This window comes from Thermobia domestica, chromosome 4, assembly GCF_964235325.1.
Source record: "Thermobia domestica chromosome 4, izTheDome1.hap1.1, whole genome shotgun sequence".
NCBI lineage: Eukaryota > Metazoa > Arthropoda > Insecta > Zygentoma > Lepismatidae > Thermobia > Thermobia domestica.
In genome coordinates this window covers 277,188,626-277,204,873 of record NC_137457.1, presented here as the reverse complement: position 1 = coordinate 277,204,873, position 16,248 = coordinate 277,188,626, and the positions used below count along the sequence as shown (strand labels likewise).

At 34.1% G+C, this 16,248-nt stretch overlaps 1 protein-coding gene across 4 annotated transcripts in view; it reads right to left on the bottom strand.

Moving 5' to 3' along the window:
• Nucleotides 1–8,928: 8,928 nt before the first annotated feature.
• Nucleotides 8,929–16,248, bottom strand: part of LOC145684076 (potassium voltage-gated channel protein Shaw-like) — a 748,265-nt gene continuing 740,945 nt past the window's right edge. Inside the window, exon 5 of one of the 4 annotated variants that reach the window (XM_081755938.1) lies at nucleotides 8,929–15,527. In XM_081755938.1, coding sequence (XP_081612064.1) covers nucleotides 15,319–15,527 — 209 coding nt within the window. In that variant the 3' untranslated portion in view covers nucleotides 8,929–15,318. The remainder of the gene's footprint in view (nucleotides 15,528–16,248) is intronic. The other 3 variants (XM_081755940.1, XM_081755939.1, XR_014131244.1) reach the window with 3 other exon arrangements.

Sequence of the window (16,248 nt, the reverse complement as noted above, 5' to 3'; positions counted from 1 at the left end):
TTACAAAAAGAATAAATATTTTGTAGTTATCATTGCATAATTTATTATACAAATGTTTGATATTTAATAGGTTCCGAGGCTTTTAGCTCCAATGTATTTGCATTAATACGGTTAATACACTAAGTGAATCAGAGCAGATACAAGCTGTTTGAATGTTTTTATTTTTGATAATATAATGTTGGTTTCTGCTAATATACCGACAACTGTAACTGGTTTGTTATTTAGATATATTTTCACTCCCGTAGCCTCTATTGTGTTAAGTGGTGGTAATTTAAATTCTATCCGCCTTATGCAGAGTCGTTTTGATGTATGATTAGCGTCGTACTAAAGGTCTGACTACTGCAGGAAACATATGTTGATCAAACTCTTTAGTATGGCATTAATCACGCGTCACAACGACTCTTTATAAGGTCCTATATGTTTAATATTTTCTCTGATTACGGCTAGTGTCCCTAATTTACTCGTTGCAGCGTTTTTGTTTTCTTGCTAGTAGTAGGCAAGTTCGTCTATTTTTTTTATTAAGTCCGCAAGCATTCCGGACGAGTATTTTGAAACTATTACCACCAAGTTGTTTACCAATCTTAATACAAAATTTCCATTGGTACTAGTACCGTGGTATGCTGACTTTAAGTAATCTTCCTACCCATTTGATGAGATGCGCTAAAAAGTCTTGTAAATGAGAGAAAACAGATTCTAAGTTAGGGTTACCTACACTATTTATTTCTAAGGAGTTCAGATTGTATACTTTGTTCAATGATGGGTTGTCTTTTGCCCGTGGTCTGTTTGTTGTTTGTTTGGTCTTGTGTCTTGTTTGTTTGTTTGTTTGTGTTTGTTTCGTCATCGGTCGTGGTACTGTTGTCTTGATGCCAGGTGTTTGGTTTCTTTGGTTTTCAGGGTCTGGGTTGTCTTTTAGGGGTAGGATTGGGTTTTGATGATTTTAGGTTTGGTGGCGTTAGTTGAGGTTCCAAGGTTGAGTATTAGGTTTGGATATTTGTTTGTTGTCCGTCATAGTGTTGTCTACTTCATTCTATAAAGTCTTGTGTGCTGTGGTGGTGTAAGCTCGCGTTCTGTTAGCCACTCTTACGTTTCTGTTACCAGCTGTATATGCCAGTAATTTTCTGTACTCCGCGCAGCCTCTGTAATTGCTTGGGTGGGAGCTCTTGCAATTAGCACAGGTAGGCGGGACACTCCTGGGCTTTCCGCACTCCGTATACCAATGGTCCTGGCCACATTTGACGCATCTGGGCTGCAGAGAGCAGTTGCTTGCAGAATGTTGAAAACCTTGGTATGTGTGGCACTGGGTTAACTCTTGTTGGGAAGGGAGGGGATATAATCTTCGAATTTTACTGCCATGCATAATAACTGTCGAAGCTTCACGAATCTCTTTTTACAGTCTACATCTGGTAATTTCACTAGAAACAGTGGCATCAGAACTTTCTCCGTCCCCAGTGCTTTGCTAGTCTTGTCCATGTATTGTCTCCTACTCGTTTGATATACTGTGATACCCTGTGTCTGTAACTCAGTGTTGATCTCCTCGGCTATTTCGTCTGTAGGTATGTCAGTTGGTAGACCCCTAACCACTATCTTGACATACTTGTTTGTCTTAGCGGCATGGTTGTGCGCTATGCTGTGTTTTTGTACATAGTTAAGAATTTCGTTGTATGTGGAGTGAAGAGACCGGAGATGTGAGCATCTATATATAGTGACAATTTAGGGGCAGAGCTATGAATGGGGTGTTTGACTGACTGAGAGATAATGCTGGCTTCGGATTGGCTAAGGGATGCTGGTTCCTAATTGGCTGTTGTTGTAACTACAAGAAATGGTTTTCTTAAATGTCTGTTTTTGTTCCTAAAAAGGGCCGACCAGATAGGGCTGAGTTGAAACCCACTGTCTCTATTGAGACTATTCCTTTTCCGTGAGATAACTATGGCTTCCTTTATTGTTCTCTCCCAAAAATTGCTGCACTTGGCTACTATTGTGGTATTTGTAAAATAAATTCTGAGTTCAGGCTCTAGGCTATGCTGTCTGCCGACCTTTGAATGTCTTTTTCTCTTTCTTATACGGTTCTCCATCTGAGATGTCTACACTGGAACTCTCTTGCGTTTGGACCTCAGAAGGGCCAGAAGTATTACTGTCCTTATGATTTTTTTCTCTCTGGACACCTGGCATCTGAGTTGTAGTTGGCGGAGGTTGAGGTGTCTTCTGAGTAAAGCCGGTGATTTGCGTCACTTACTCGATCATCTTAAGGACTGCTTGAGTGCTGTTTTTGACTGCTTGAGTTGGTGATCCTGGCGTGTGAAGAGTTTATGTATCCAGTTTTGAGTTGGCAGGAGATTCATAAACAACTCTATAATGATGTGGAGTGTGTGGTCCTGAACACCAATCACATGTCGGGTTGAATTTCAGATGCCTAGTGATCAGTAAAAATGGCTCAGTAGGGATCTCTATTGTATAGCCTATCAGGTATACAACTCACAAGGGAACCTTCCGAAAATGAGAGTTGCAGTGAAAGATGTGACATATGCCAATTGAAAGAGCTGTAACAGAGATGAGCATTCCCAAAAAATTAGCTGCCCATAGCAATATGTTCAAGAAATATAAGGGGTGGAAGTTCGGGAAACAGCAAGGTTGGACAAGGGGAAAAGTGCAAATTCCGAAAAAAAAAAGGGGGGGGGGCACGGCAAAATACAATGCTGACAAGTGATGTATAGAAAGAGACTTGTCACAATAGAAAACAAATGGAGGCCACCAATAGGGTTAACAGTGTTGCCAGCTGCAATGAAAAGTACATGTTTTGCAAAGAACACTATATGAAGTGAGTGCAATATTCAGTGTCAACCTGTCATGTAGAACATAAGATATGACGTGTGTAATCAGTGGTGTAATCAATCTAACAAAAGGAAATAGAAAAACACAAGTATGAAAAATACGGGAAAGATGGAGTTGGCAATAATGCGCCACATTTGATCACGAACTGTGCATATCAGAATGAACAAAACAAGAAGCACCGACTATGCAGGAAACCGACGTCCCTAGAGTCGAAAAGAAAAACTAGTTCCAAAGTTAATAACACTGGCCATGAGCATCCAGACAAGTCTAATATAGTTAGGCAACTCACTTCACAAAAAGAAAATTCCGGCAACAGCCATCACTTGGAATGCATCAATGATAGAGTGATTGAGGCAATGTCAAGTCGGGGAACATGAAATGGTTGGGTCGAGCCAACAACCGATAATAGAAGTAGTGACCATTATGTCATGGTTCGGTCGTATGTGGGAATATACTGGGTGTCCCACCAAACTTTGTGACCTGAAAGATTTGCGAAACGAACAAAAATGTGACGGATCCAGTTGTGCAGGAATGTATCAATGTCAGGGGGGTGATAAAAGTCTGTGAGAAGCAAGTGCCCCCAGGATCCCCATAATAGGGCCCCAGGAGTCAACTTCAAACTTTCAAATGGCAACAGGGACCGAGTGGTAACTCTCTTGATAGATCATGGAATGTGCAACAACACCTATAGGAAACATTTGTTATATGAAACATGTTTTTTTCAAAATGGCCACCACAAATATATGTTGTGTCTTAACATGACATAGGACATTGTGATCTCAAATTGCTGCGAAGCGAAAAGAAATGTTGCAAATCTAATTGCACAGGAATTTACTCATGTCGAGGGCCAAGAAAACTTTGTAAGAAGCAAGTCCCCAGGGTCCCCATCATAAGGCTGGAGGGGTCAACCGCAACATTTCAAATGGGAACAGGGGGCGGATGATATTTCTCTGGATAGATACAACACCGCCTATAAAGAAACATTTGCTATATGAAGCACGGGTTTCAAAATGGCCGCCAAAAATGCGCGTTGTTCTTGTCACCTAGCAGATATTTTTGGCGGTCATTTTGAAATCCCATATAGTAAATATTTCTGATATGCGTTGTGGCATATTCCAAGATTTATCGAAAGAAATATAACTCGACCGATGGTGCTATTTGAAATTTTGAAGTTGGCCCCTGGGACCCTATGATGGGGGACTTCGTGGCACTTGAGTCTCACAGAAGTTTGTCGCCCGCTGACATGGGTACATTCCTGCACAACTGGGTGTGTCATATTTTTTTTGCTTTGAAACTATTTCAGTCGCAGAGTTAGGTGGGACACTGGATATATCATATAAGCGGTGATAGTACTGCGACAGCAACACATAGCAGATCGAGCCTTTGATTATGTTTGCTTTCTGCAGGTGTGGATATGTAATAGAAAGACCACCAAAGGTTCCGACACCTCTAGAGTACTGTTTCGAGACATTCACAGGCGATCTTTGTACCATGTGTGACGGATTGGTAGTATTCCACTGCGCTCACTGCAAATGTATCTTCGGTTTGGACCATTGTCTCATCGAACAATTGCACGTACAATGTGGACGAGCATGTACAAATGATGCGGAGGCGAATGCCTGTTGCCGAAGTTTTCTTTGTGTGAAGCGAGTGGCCTAACTATATTAGAATTGTCTGGATTTTCATGGCCAGTGCTGCCAACTTTGGAACTAGTTTTTTTCGACTCTAGGGACGTCGGTTTCCTGCATAGTTCGTGCTTCTTGTTTTGTTCATTCTAATATGCACAGCTCGTGATCAAATGTGGCGCATTATGGCCAACTCCGTCTTTCCCGTATTTTTCATACTTCTGTTTTTTCTATTCTCTTTTGTTAGATTGTACCACTGATTATACACGTCATATCTTATGTTCTACATGACAGATTGACACTGAATATTGCACTCACTTCATATAGTGTTCTTTGCAAAACATGTACTTTTCATCGTAGCTGGCAACACTGTTAACCCCACTGGTGGCCTTCATTTGTTCCCTACTGTGACAAGTCTCTTTCTATACATCACTTGTCAGCATTGTGTTTTGTAGTGGCCCCCTCTTTTGCGGAATTTGCACTTTCCCCCCTCTTGTCCAACCTTGCTGTTTCCCGAAATTCCACCTCTTATATTTCTGAACCTATTGCTATGGGCAGCTAATTTTTTGGGAATGCTCATCTCTGTTACAGCTCTTTCAATTGGCATAGGTCACATCTTTCACTGCAACTATCATTTTCGGAAGGTTCCCTTGTCAGCCCTATCTGGTCGGCCCTTTTCAGGAACAAAAACAGACATTCAACAGTCATTTCTCGTATAGCCACAACAACAACCAATCAGAAGCCAGCATTCCTCAGCCAATCACAAGTACCCATTCATAGCCCTACTCCTAAATAGTATTTTATATATATATATATATATATATATATATATATATATATATATATATATATATATATATATATATGTGTGTGTGTGTGTGTGTGTGCTTTCTCCGCCGGTCTCTTCATTATAATTCCTGAAGATGAATGCGTCTATGGTGGCAAAACTAGTACATCTCAGGTCCATTTTTAGCTTTGGAAAGGGTCAAAAATCGGATAGTGCTAAACTGTTTTTAAGGATATCGAAGAATCTGAAGAAGTTTTCTTCAATTTGCACATGAATTTGGTGTTTGCGCGTTGTTTGAACTGCAACATTGTGCCAACTGATCGGCGTACACTCTTCTGTTCAGCTATACTACTTGTACTCTGTCTGTTATGATCTATTCCCATTTGTCAAATTAGGCAACCTTAGGAATGTACCGTAAAATAGGGCGGAGAATTTCAAAGTCAGACGCACTCGCCAATCCAAAAATGATGGTTGCCAGTATCTCTCACATCCTTATGAGAACCCCCTCCCGCAACGGCCTTTGATTTGACAAAGGAAAAGATTACATCAGGGCATAAAATTTCAAAACCAGACAATTAGATTCAGGACAATCAATTTTGAATTGAACTATTCATATACTGATATACATGTTAAAAAAATATCTTACCTTAAGATTTCATGTCTGTGTAACGCTCGCTTTCTGCACTGAAGTCTTAGTTATCGATGGTAGTTTTCTGATATAAGTCGCTAAGTGAATGGCCATCATTTGTCAGCAAATCATCCAATGTGTCAGTCTTCAGTGAATTCTTTTAAGCAGTCTTAATTCTGTCGAGATTGTTGGAGCCTCTCTCATATGAAGCAGTACTCACAGTAAAACTGCACAAAATGTGACATTTGGAAGCAAATTTGGGAATCTCGTAATGAAGTTTTCACTGTAAATCTTTTTCAGTGTCTGATTCAACGTCATTTAAGAAAACAAAAGTTTATATTCTGCCCACTCTGTTAAGACAAGGTCCACTTTTTCACTGTATAAATCTGGTTGCAAGTACTTAAAAAGCAGTTTTATTTCTTTCACACCAAATTTAAGGATTTTTCCTTTAGAAGATCAACCCAAAGTGTCAAATATACTGTATGAAGGGACAGAACTACCTCGCATAGTACAGATTGCAACCGTTATGTACATTTTCGCATTCTTGACCAACTTTTGTATTACACTCTGGAACTCTTGCTCTCCAGATTAAAGATTTGTGGTCACCAGCTATAAATTTATAGTCGCCAATGGCGACCTAGCGACCGGAAATTTTGCGCCATGCTGTATTCACTGTGGTTGCATCACAAATGCCAATACCAAAACATTCCGAAACTTTTTGACCCACCATCGTATATATATTCTGTGTACATGCAGAATGTCCCAGGAGGAAGTGGCAATACTTTAGGAAATGGTAGTATGGGGTTATAAATTTCATATGGGTCCTGTTCTAAACTTTCTCAGAGATACAGATTGTGAACCACTTTTTGCCTTATATTACTTATTGCTCACACTGTAGTTAAACTGATGTAAGACAACACATTTGAAAGATGATGACATTTTTTCAGCGGTACCCAACAAGTAGCAGTGGTGTCTATGAAAGGAAAGTTATTGAGGGAATTTGGTAATCAGTGTTGCCATCTGATTCTCTTACATAATCTTAACTTTCTCTAATCAGTGCTGCCACCCAACCTCCTTACATAATCTTAACTTGTCCAAATTTTCCTCAGTAACTTCCTGTTGCTTGTGTGAGTTCCCCTTAATGAGTTTCTTGCTATGCCATTGCTTTCTTGGTAGGAGCTCAAAAGCCACAATACCTTCGAAACCTCATCATACTAAGAGAATAACCTTCCTCTGATAAATGTTTGCTTCCGTTGTTATTTGAGGGCAGGTCAAACTCACCATTTTGTGGTAAACAAACAACGTCTTATCGTCAGTTATCAGCTGCTTCAATGGAGGATTCTTTTCCTTCTTTTTGAGCATATCTCAGAAGCTTATACACGCCGTCAAATGAACTTCTTTGTCTTCATGAGGAACACAAATAACGAGCTTGCTTGCTTACTTATTGCAGCTTCCTCAGATGGTCCTAGCTTTAATGATTGATGTTCAATGTTTCTGAAATTTCTCGTGTTGTGGAATGTAAATTTTACTCAATCAATATCTTTGTCATCAACTTCGGTGAGCATCTCTAACCAAAGATCGACATTGTGATCAAAATTACCAGCAAGAAAGTTCGTGTATCATTGCTGGCACTGACATTCTTGTAGAGCATTGTCACAGTTAACTTTACTTAGCTTTCTTCAAGCTTGAGGAGTGTTCTTCGGTTTAGGGAAGTAAAAGAGTAAACTATGGCAAAAATACACAGTTTGATACTCCACCATCCACTTGTAAAGTCGGCAAAATTCAATCAAATTGCTCAATTCATTTATTTTCTTTAAAATGACGCTATAGTTTATATACCAAATTATGTAACAGTAATATAGACGCTAGTCACTCTAGAACTTCTAAAAATTAGATAGCAAGAATGCATCGTGACTTTCCCAACAACACATAGCCTAACAACTTCCTTGATGGCTGCTGGGAGAACACCATCGAATCCTGATAATTTTTAAAGTTCACAATAATTTAATGCTTCATCTAGGGTATCTTCACCATAGAATTTCTCAACGATTTTCTATGCAGTAAATATTTGGCAATACGTTTTACTTGAACGATCGACCAGTAGGCAGTTTGGAAATGCCAAAAATTAAAGTTGTAATAACATGAAATGTATGTATTACCAGGGGCGGCGATTAGGGGGACAAGGCGGACAGTGGCTCTTCCACTTTTCTGAAGTGAACCCTTAATGTATATAGTTTTATTTGGAAATGTAAAGTTTTTGTGTGTATTACTGGTTCATAAAAAAGAAAAAAAGAAATGTGGTGCCATATAATATTTGCCGTTGCGTGAGCACGTGTTGTTGTTTGTCTTCCCGTGGAATTAAGAAAGCTACAGGAATTTTGTTTTAATTGCAATTCAAAGCAATTAATATTACAATAGCGTATTTCTGTAAATGTCGAAGCATATGCTTGTAGTATTTACTGTCTTTCATTTTCTAAGAGTAATAACATATATTTAATGACATGTGTGGAATTAAAAATATAAGTTGTTAATTAATCCCCAGTTTCAACGTAACTTCTACAAAACAAGCCTCATTATTCATTACTATGATTAATATTATCCTTTCTATTTATTTGTCTTGCAAATTTCTTATTAAATAATCTGATCACACAATTTTTCGAGACAGAATTTTAAGATGTTCATGAGCAAGGAATCAAATCTCTTCTTACACTTTCGTTGTTTAAGAGTACGAAGTGCTAGTAACTACTTGTGTTGCTCTTGTCAATTTACTTAATAAAATATGAAATACGATATACTGTATTTTCACTGAAAAAGATAGTTTCCTATTAGATATATACAACATTCCTTCAAATAAAGTGTTTGAAACAACCAGGAAAACTAACATTGATATACAAATATTCAGATCATGTCTTGCCTCCCCCCCCCCCACTTTTAACGTACAATCGCCGCCACTGTGTATTACAGTATATGTAAATTCCCGAAACACATTGTGCACAGTTGTAGATAAGTACTATAAGGGAGATAAGGTGTAGGGTTAAGAATAAATTATCAGACCACTATTTCGCATCAAAGATGACTTTATTTACAAAGTGTGTTGTGAGTAGTGTATAATTACAGCAACATTGTGCTGCAGTTGGCGGGCATGCCGCAGAAACAAGCAAAGCAACCGGAGAAGAAGAAATCTCTCCTTTTATCAAACGTCTTTGATAATATTTCCTTTTTTTTAAAAAAAAAAATAATTTATGGTAACTTTTTTTTATTATTATTAATCATTCTGGGACAGCAACCAAACTTGCCATTTTTATTTATTTATTTTTTCTTGAGGAGTAATACATTCTTAATACACAGTACACTTAAATTTCAATACTTCATGTTTTGAATAAAGATTACTTGTACCTTTAACACTTCAATCATAGTTATATATATTTTAGATTAGGTTCCTTTTTCATAGTATGTAAAAAATGGTAGAATCTTCATTCACATTTCAATACGTACCGTACACTTCTTTAGAATGAAGTATTGAAGTTAGAGGGTACTTTGTACCAAGGCGGGATAATTAATTGACGGGATAATGTTTTGAAAAAAAAAATGAAGTTTCGTAAAAAAAACTTTCTTTTGTTTTAGAAACGCGTTTTTTTATTTCAAGTATTTACTCTCCATCAGGCAATAGTATAAAAAGAAAAGAGAGGGATCGTTTGGTAACTGCCCACAGTTTACATTACCGTGACTTCTTTTAAAAATTATATATGTATATGTATATATATATATGAATATAAAGTTTATTATTAAATAGATAAGTAAAGAAAGAAAGAAAAAGTAATGAGAAGGTTATCTGAGCTCAGATTGATCGACACAAGGCAAGCCTGTCAAGCAAAATATGATTTAATTGGTCGGTTAATGATGGACAATGCTGAGCCCCTGATATAGGTTGACCGGCTTGCGTTGGTTATAATAAATACATACACATGTATCTAAGAACAACCAATCAGAGCTCAGCTTTGTTATCCCAGGTATTTTTTTTCTTCCTTTCTTTTTATGTATGTTCATACATTGATCGTAAATTTGTCCGCACACTTTTCACTCACTTTTTTTAAAAAATAATGAAATTCTATTGTTGTTTTTTTCATTATGTATATTCACCTTAAGTGCGTGTTATTATTCTTAACTTCTGTTATATGATATGACTTTTGGCAATATGCAAACAAGTATACTGAATAGAAACCTTAATTTTTTCTGATTTTGTTGTGTGAATTGCTTTGTAACAATCGTGGTAATATATTATCGTTAATAATAATAATAATAATAATAATAATAATAATAATAATAATAATAATAATAATGTAATGATTGTTTACAAATACACACATACTCATAATAATAATTTATATACTTTTTTAGTTTCTTATACTTTTAGCACGTCTGGTTGTTCTCTTTTTGTTTATTAGTCTGTGTGAGTGTGTGTTTATGTGTGTGTGTGTGCGTGTGTATGTGTGAGAAAGAGTGTTCAAATATGCGTTACGTGACAGTGAAAAACGTTCCCAGTTTGGTGTGGAAAATATTTTATTATTGCGCATATAATGACATGTTTTATATATAAAGCCGTTTCTCAAGATGACAATACAACAAGCGCGGCTTGAAATATTCATGTCATATTCTTATAGTATTTCGTTTGTCATAATTACACATTCTTACATCCTCAAACTACTTAAATTTTTGTTTTCTTGCTTTTTACGTGCGACTTACAGTATTTATTTTCCCGCAAATAACTTGTGCATTACCTTACATAAATATATTTTTACATGTAATGATTTCAACACCTCTTTCTTCATACTTACTGCTTCCCCTCTTTTTATTATTTTTATTCAGGTATAATAATTCGTTTAATTTTCTCATGTGTAATTGTTAAGTCTTCCCTTAAGCATATCTTAACTACATTACATTTATGTTATCACACTATTTCGTTACTTTGTCATTTAATAAAACGAGTAACGCACTTGTTTTCTCCATTCTTCCATTGTCTACAAACGACACAAACATTATCATAACAATAAAAAGATAAAATTAGCTCATAAAAAAACAGAGCTAAAAATTACAAACGTGTTTTTTTTCTTAAACTTGTTTCTCGAATGACAAGAAAAAAAATGGTATCCAAAGATACATTTATTTTACTGCTTCATATATATATATATAAACTTCCCCTATATTTCGAGGAGAAATAAAAACAAATATTTACATGTGAATCTTCCATTGCTTCTTAATCAAAAGTAGATTCACACTGTTTAATTTTTCGTACTTTATATCTTTAAGGGAGGGAGTAAGGGAGAAACAATATATATATATATATTCTTAAAACTTTTTCTTCACCACTAGTAGTAGGCATGATTCTTATAATAAGCAAGTTAATATGACGTAATCAGACACCATCTGTTACGGTACTTCGACACCCCCACAGACGATGTATCCAAAATATTTCTTAAACGTTCCCTTTACGTATATATAATATATATATATCTAATATTATTTATTTATATGTATATATATATATTTATAATACAATGCTTAAAAAAAGAGATGAACGTAACATGTCCGACGTCCGCTTGTACATGCAAGATATATATCTATTTATATATGCATTTTTTTTAAATCCACAAACTAGGCATTTTCTCGGTTTTACACACACCCCATCCTGTTGACACATTATATATAGTATTTATTTATATCTGAATTGGGAGGCGAAAAATTATTATTATTATTATTATCATATATTTTTATAAACATACAAACCCACCGAGAAAATTTTTTGGTCCCGTTACACCCCATGCAATTACTCTATTTATACACAAAGTACTTTGTGACAATAGTGGAAAAAAGCTATAATAACACATAAGTGCAAATATATGTATGCATATATAATTATATATGTATATTATTCTGTGATCATTCTTTAGTTTACTTATGAACAACATAATCTTTTTATTCATTTAAAATTTAACAACAAATTTTTCGAAAGAAATTGTCATGGGAATACTGGTTTCTAGATATATATGTTTCTGCAAACTATTTTTGTGTGTATGTATGTGTGTGTATGTGTTAAGTGGATTTATAGAAATTACAGTCATCCAACATAGTTTAGAAAATATATGCAGAGGAGCATATAGGTATTTATTAACAGTATTATATTACATCTTGTTATAAGCCAGTATACTTCTCGTATCCCTGTTTTTTGTAGCACATATATATATAAATTTCAAAGAAAACTAAACCATAAAATTGTGCTAATAAATATTCGTGCTGACAATAGCTATATTCTTTGAACGCAGAGTTTGCTATCATATTATTAATAACGAACACTCATGCAAGAAACATTTTTGGAATTATCATAAAAATGGATCTTATCGAATGCAAAATACATAAATTAGACAGAAATATTTATTTACCGCCGCAATTTTAAGAAATGGGTGCCCGAGAATACATATTTTATTTGTCTTAAAAATAGCAACAAACTTAAAGATATTGAACATTGCTATAAACATGAACATAATACCTAATTGCTAACAGCACCTTTCTTCAGGACTTCATCTAAGAAACCATAGTGGAAAATACTCCAACAAATTTTGTATTTAAAAAAATGTTAGTCTTAATTGTACTTTTGGTAGAATATTTAGTATTACTAGGAATACAAATATAGTAACAAAAGATTTTGTGTATAGTCGCAAGCTTCCTCAACTGAAATGCATTTGCTGTATTTTTTAATTCAAAATAAGAACAATAACATGCTAAGACTTGGTTTGAAGAATCAAAAAGATTAGACATAATATACATACATTATTTAGTGTAGGTATTTAAAAGATAATATCCAACTTATGTTAATGTACTTCATGCTATTGACTCTAATTCATCAAAACCTGATAAGATTTCAGTTATTATGTTCACGCTATTTATAAACATTTTAAAGTCAACACAAAGGAAAAAGATATTTCAACCTCAATCGAATTATCTACGTTATCAAAGGGTTTAAATTTTGTGTAGGTGAATTGAATAACATTAGAACTATGTTCTATATTCACGAATATATAGGTTTAAATTATAATCTCTCAGTAACAAAATAAGGTATTAAAAAATAAATCATGTTCAACTGACAGTAGATATCAATCATATTATACGATGCTTGAGTATTCGAGTCACGTCGCCTACAAATTTGTGAATGATTTAAGTATTAATATATCTATGTTAAAATCTTGACTGTTTTAACGGACATAATTGATCTTGCTTTGTATATAACGAAATCTCAACTGTTTCATTAATAGCATCAAATACTAAACATGGGATCGTAACTTCTATGTATTTTGAGTATCAAAATTTTAGTGTCTTTTCTCTAATCACAAAATATTTCGTTATCAATATTATGTATATGCTGTACCTTATTACTCTCGAAGTAATTTGAATATTTTAATCAACATGCAGCTAATAGCGTCAAAGAAAAGCCATACAGAAACATAAATCAAGCAGACGTATCAAATAAATTATACAAGCCATACTAAAAGGAAGGCACTTTTATATATAAATTGTTATTTACACAAGATAGAATGAAAGACTGAAGCAATGAAGACAATTTTCTCAGCATATCCAATATATGACAATGTGTTGTGTATAGCCAGCATTACTCAACATCGTTTATAAAATGATTTTAAAAAATCCACATCAAACTTCTTTCCTATTCGATTCTACATCCCTATCAATAGCACCAAAATATCTTTTTACAGATTAATGATCTGAATATTGTTCCGTTATAATATTTGAAAAATGTTTAGATATTTTTGTCATTATAAAACACAAATTAAAACAATGTATTACTTTTTTCTGTCATAAAACGTTAGATTGTTTCTGCTGTGAACCTTTCACTCAATTCTTTGTTATGAAATCATGCTATTTAGTCCAACACGTTGCACATACATATGTGGACGTATCATTTTTGCTGTTAAAGTATTTTTATAGTATTCCATATCTTACAATAAACACTTAAAGATATATATATATCTTTTAAGTACAATTCAATACATTTTCATTTAGTTGTCTCACATTATTAGAAGAACTCCTATATGAAACACAATGTACTGAATGTAAGAAATAATAATTAAACTATATTGGATGATAGTTGTTTTGTAGTTGTCACGGATGTTTCGAGAAATAAAACACTTAGAATATATAGAGCTGACAGATACCACGAAAAATGGAAGCTAACAAAATAGAGAGCTTCTAGTATTTTCAAAGTACAGTAATGTTCCTTTAGGTTGGAGATTTCTGGTTTCTTCGACAACTGTCCAACTTACACATGTGTGCAAAACAAAAAGCTTGGATTTACATAATAATGTATGCATAGATGTGCAAGAAAAATGGTTTCCCAACATTGAACATTTTACTGTATTCTTATTTGTAAAAGTTTCTGTGCAAATGTCTTACGTGAACGTGTGTCATATGAGTGGAGTAACTACTTTACACTCCCCATTTCAATACAACAATTTCTTTCTTTATTTATAAAGTAAATAAGTTGTTAATTCACCTATTAAAACCAGACCTTTTTTTTTCAATTTCGTTATTAAAGAAAAAAAAAACATTTATTTATAATAAATATATATATCTATTTGAATTATTACAAATATGTAACGGATAACAGTATTTTTAAGTTTTCTGGTAAGCGATGATAATATTTTTACTTTCAAAGTATTCAGTTATTACTTTAATTTTTTTTAGAAGCTAAAAATAGTTCATGTATTACTACAAATATTTATCACCTCAATATAATTTCAAACTAAAATTTATAAAGATATGTAGAACAAAACAACTGAATAATTTTTCCACTTAAATTCATATTGCGAGGATCACCGTGTGTATTTAATTACATGGATGTGATCAATCTTTGATGTGGCTGATTTTTTTTTTTTTACTCCTCATTCGTACTTGAAAATCCTCATATATATATTATTATTGTTATTATTTTTTAAATTCCATATTATTTATGTATATATATCTTGTAGAAATCACAGGAGAATATCGTTATATGTGTGAATATGTATTACTAGTTGCAACGAATAGTTCTTGTCAATGTAACAATTATATGATATTTCACTCTTGCCTCACCTAAACCAATTCAAGTTTCGGTTTCATTTAATATTCCTTCACTTCTTCAACAGGAGTTAAAAACTTCTGAGCCTTAGTAAAAAGCAGATTTAATGATTTCACTACACTGGTTTGGTTAATAATATCACCTGTAGCTAAAAAAATAAACAACCTGTACAAAATCAAGATGCAGATTTAAACTCAAACCAAGACAATTTGATCATAATGTTTAGTTGAATTTATTTAAGTTTCGGCGGATAAGTTAATTTTTGTACAAATTTAAGTTTCCATTCGTTTCTTCTATTGTAAATTGAAGATGTTGAAAACAGGAGTTATTGTTTGACTTCAGGCTTAGTTGCAGGCATACTTGAAGAGGCAGGTGTAGTAGTATCTAATGGTGTTTTCTGATTGGACAGAGTAGGTTGTAAGGGCGCTGTTGGGCCAGTAGTAGTAGTAGCTGGAGGTTTAGCAACCTTTAGCGCTGTATCTAGTCCTACACCATTAGGGTTCAAAGTCATTGTCATACCCATACTCATCCCCACTGAAAAATAAAGTTTGAAAAAAATAAAAAGAGCATTAATACATGATCATATGATGATATCTTTTCCACAGAGGTACGCAACACTACACGAGCTTACATCGAACACTGAAAATGTTTTCTGGTTTCCAAATTTGTTGTGTGTGTGGTGTTTTTTTTTTTCCTTTAAAAATAAATATAAAGGAAACAACATTCAATTCGATACAAACAGGCAATCAATACCATGCTTATGGTTATTTTCCGTGTGTTGTTCATGTGAAGGATGTATATTTTCTTAAAAAAAATAAATAAATAAAGATGTATTATGTGCAATGTATTATTGTGTGAAAGGTAAGATAGAGTAAGAACAGGAACAAAGACGTGTGTGTGCTTTTCTTTCTTTCTTTCTTTTTTTTTTAATAAAGTAGATAATGGATGCGATTGTTGAAACCCATTGTTTTGTCAAATATAATGACATGTTTTGTTTTCTGGGTTTCGTAACGATAAACACAGGATGCGTGGTGACATACAGCATGCACTATATAGGATCTGGCAATCTCTACATAACAGTCCTCGTGAAAGGAAAACGGCTACTATGAGAGAGTCTATTACTTTATTATTTGTATTATTAGTATAAAGCGTCATTTTTATAATATTTTTTCATATGTAAAAGATTATCAAAGTTAAGAGGTAAAAACTACTAACTGATCAGAATTAACATTTTTATTAACTACTTATTAATTTT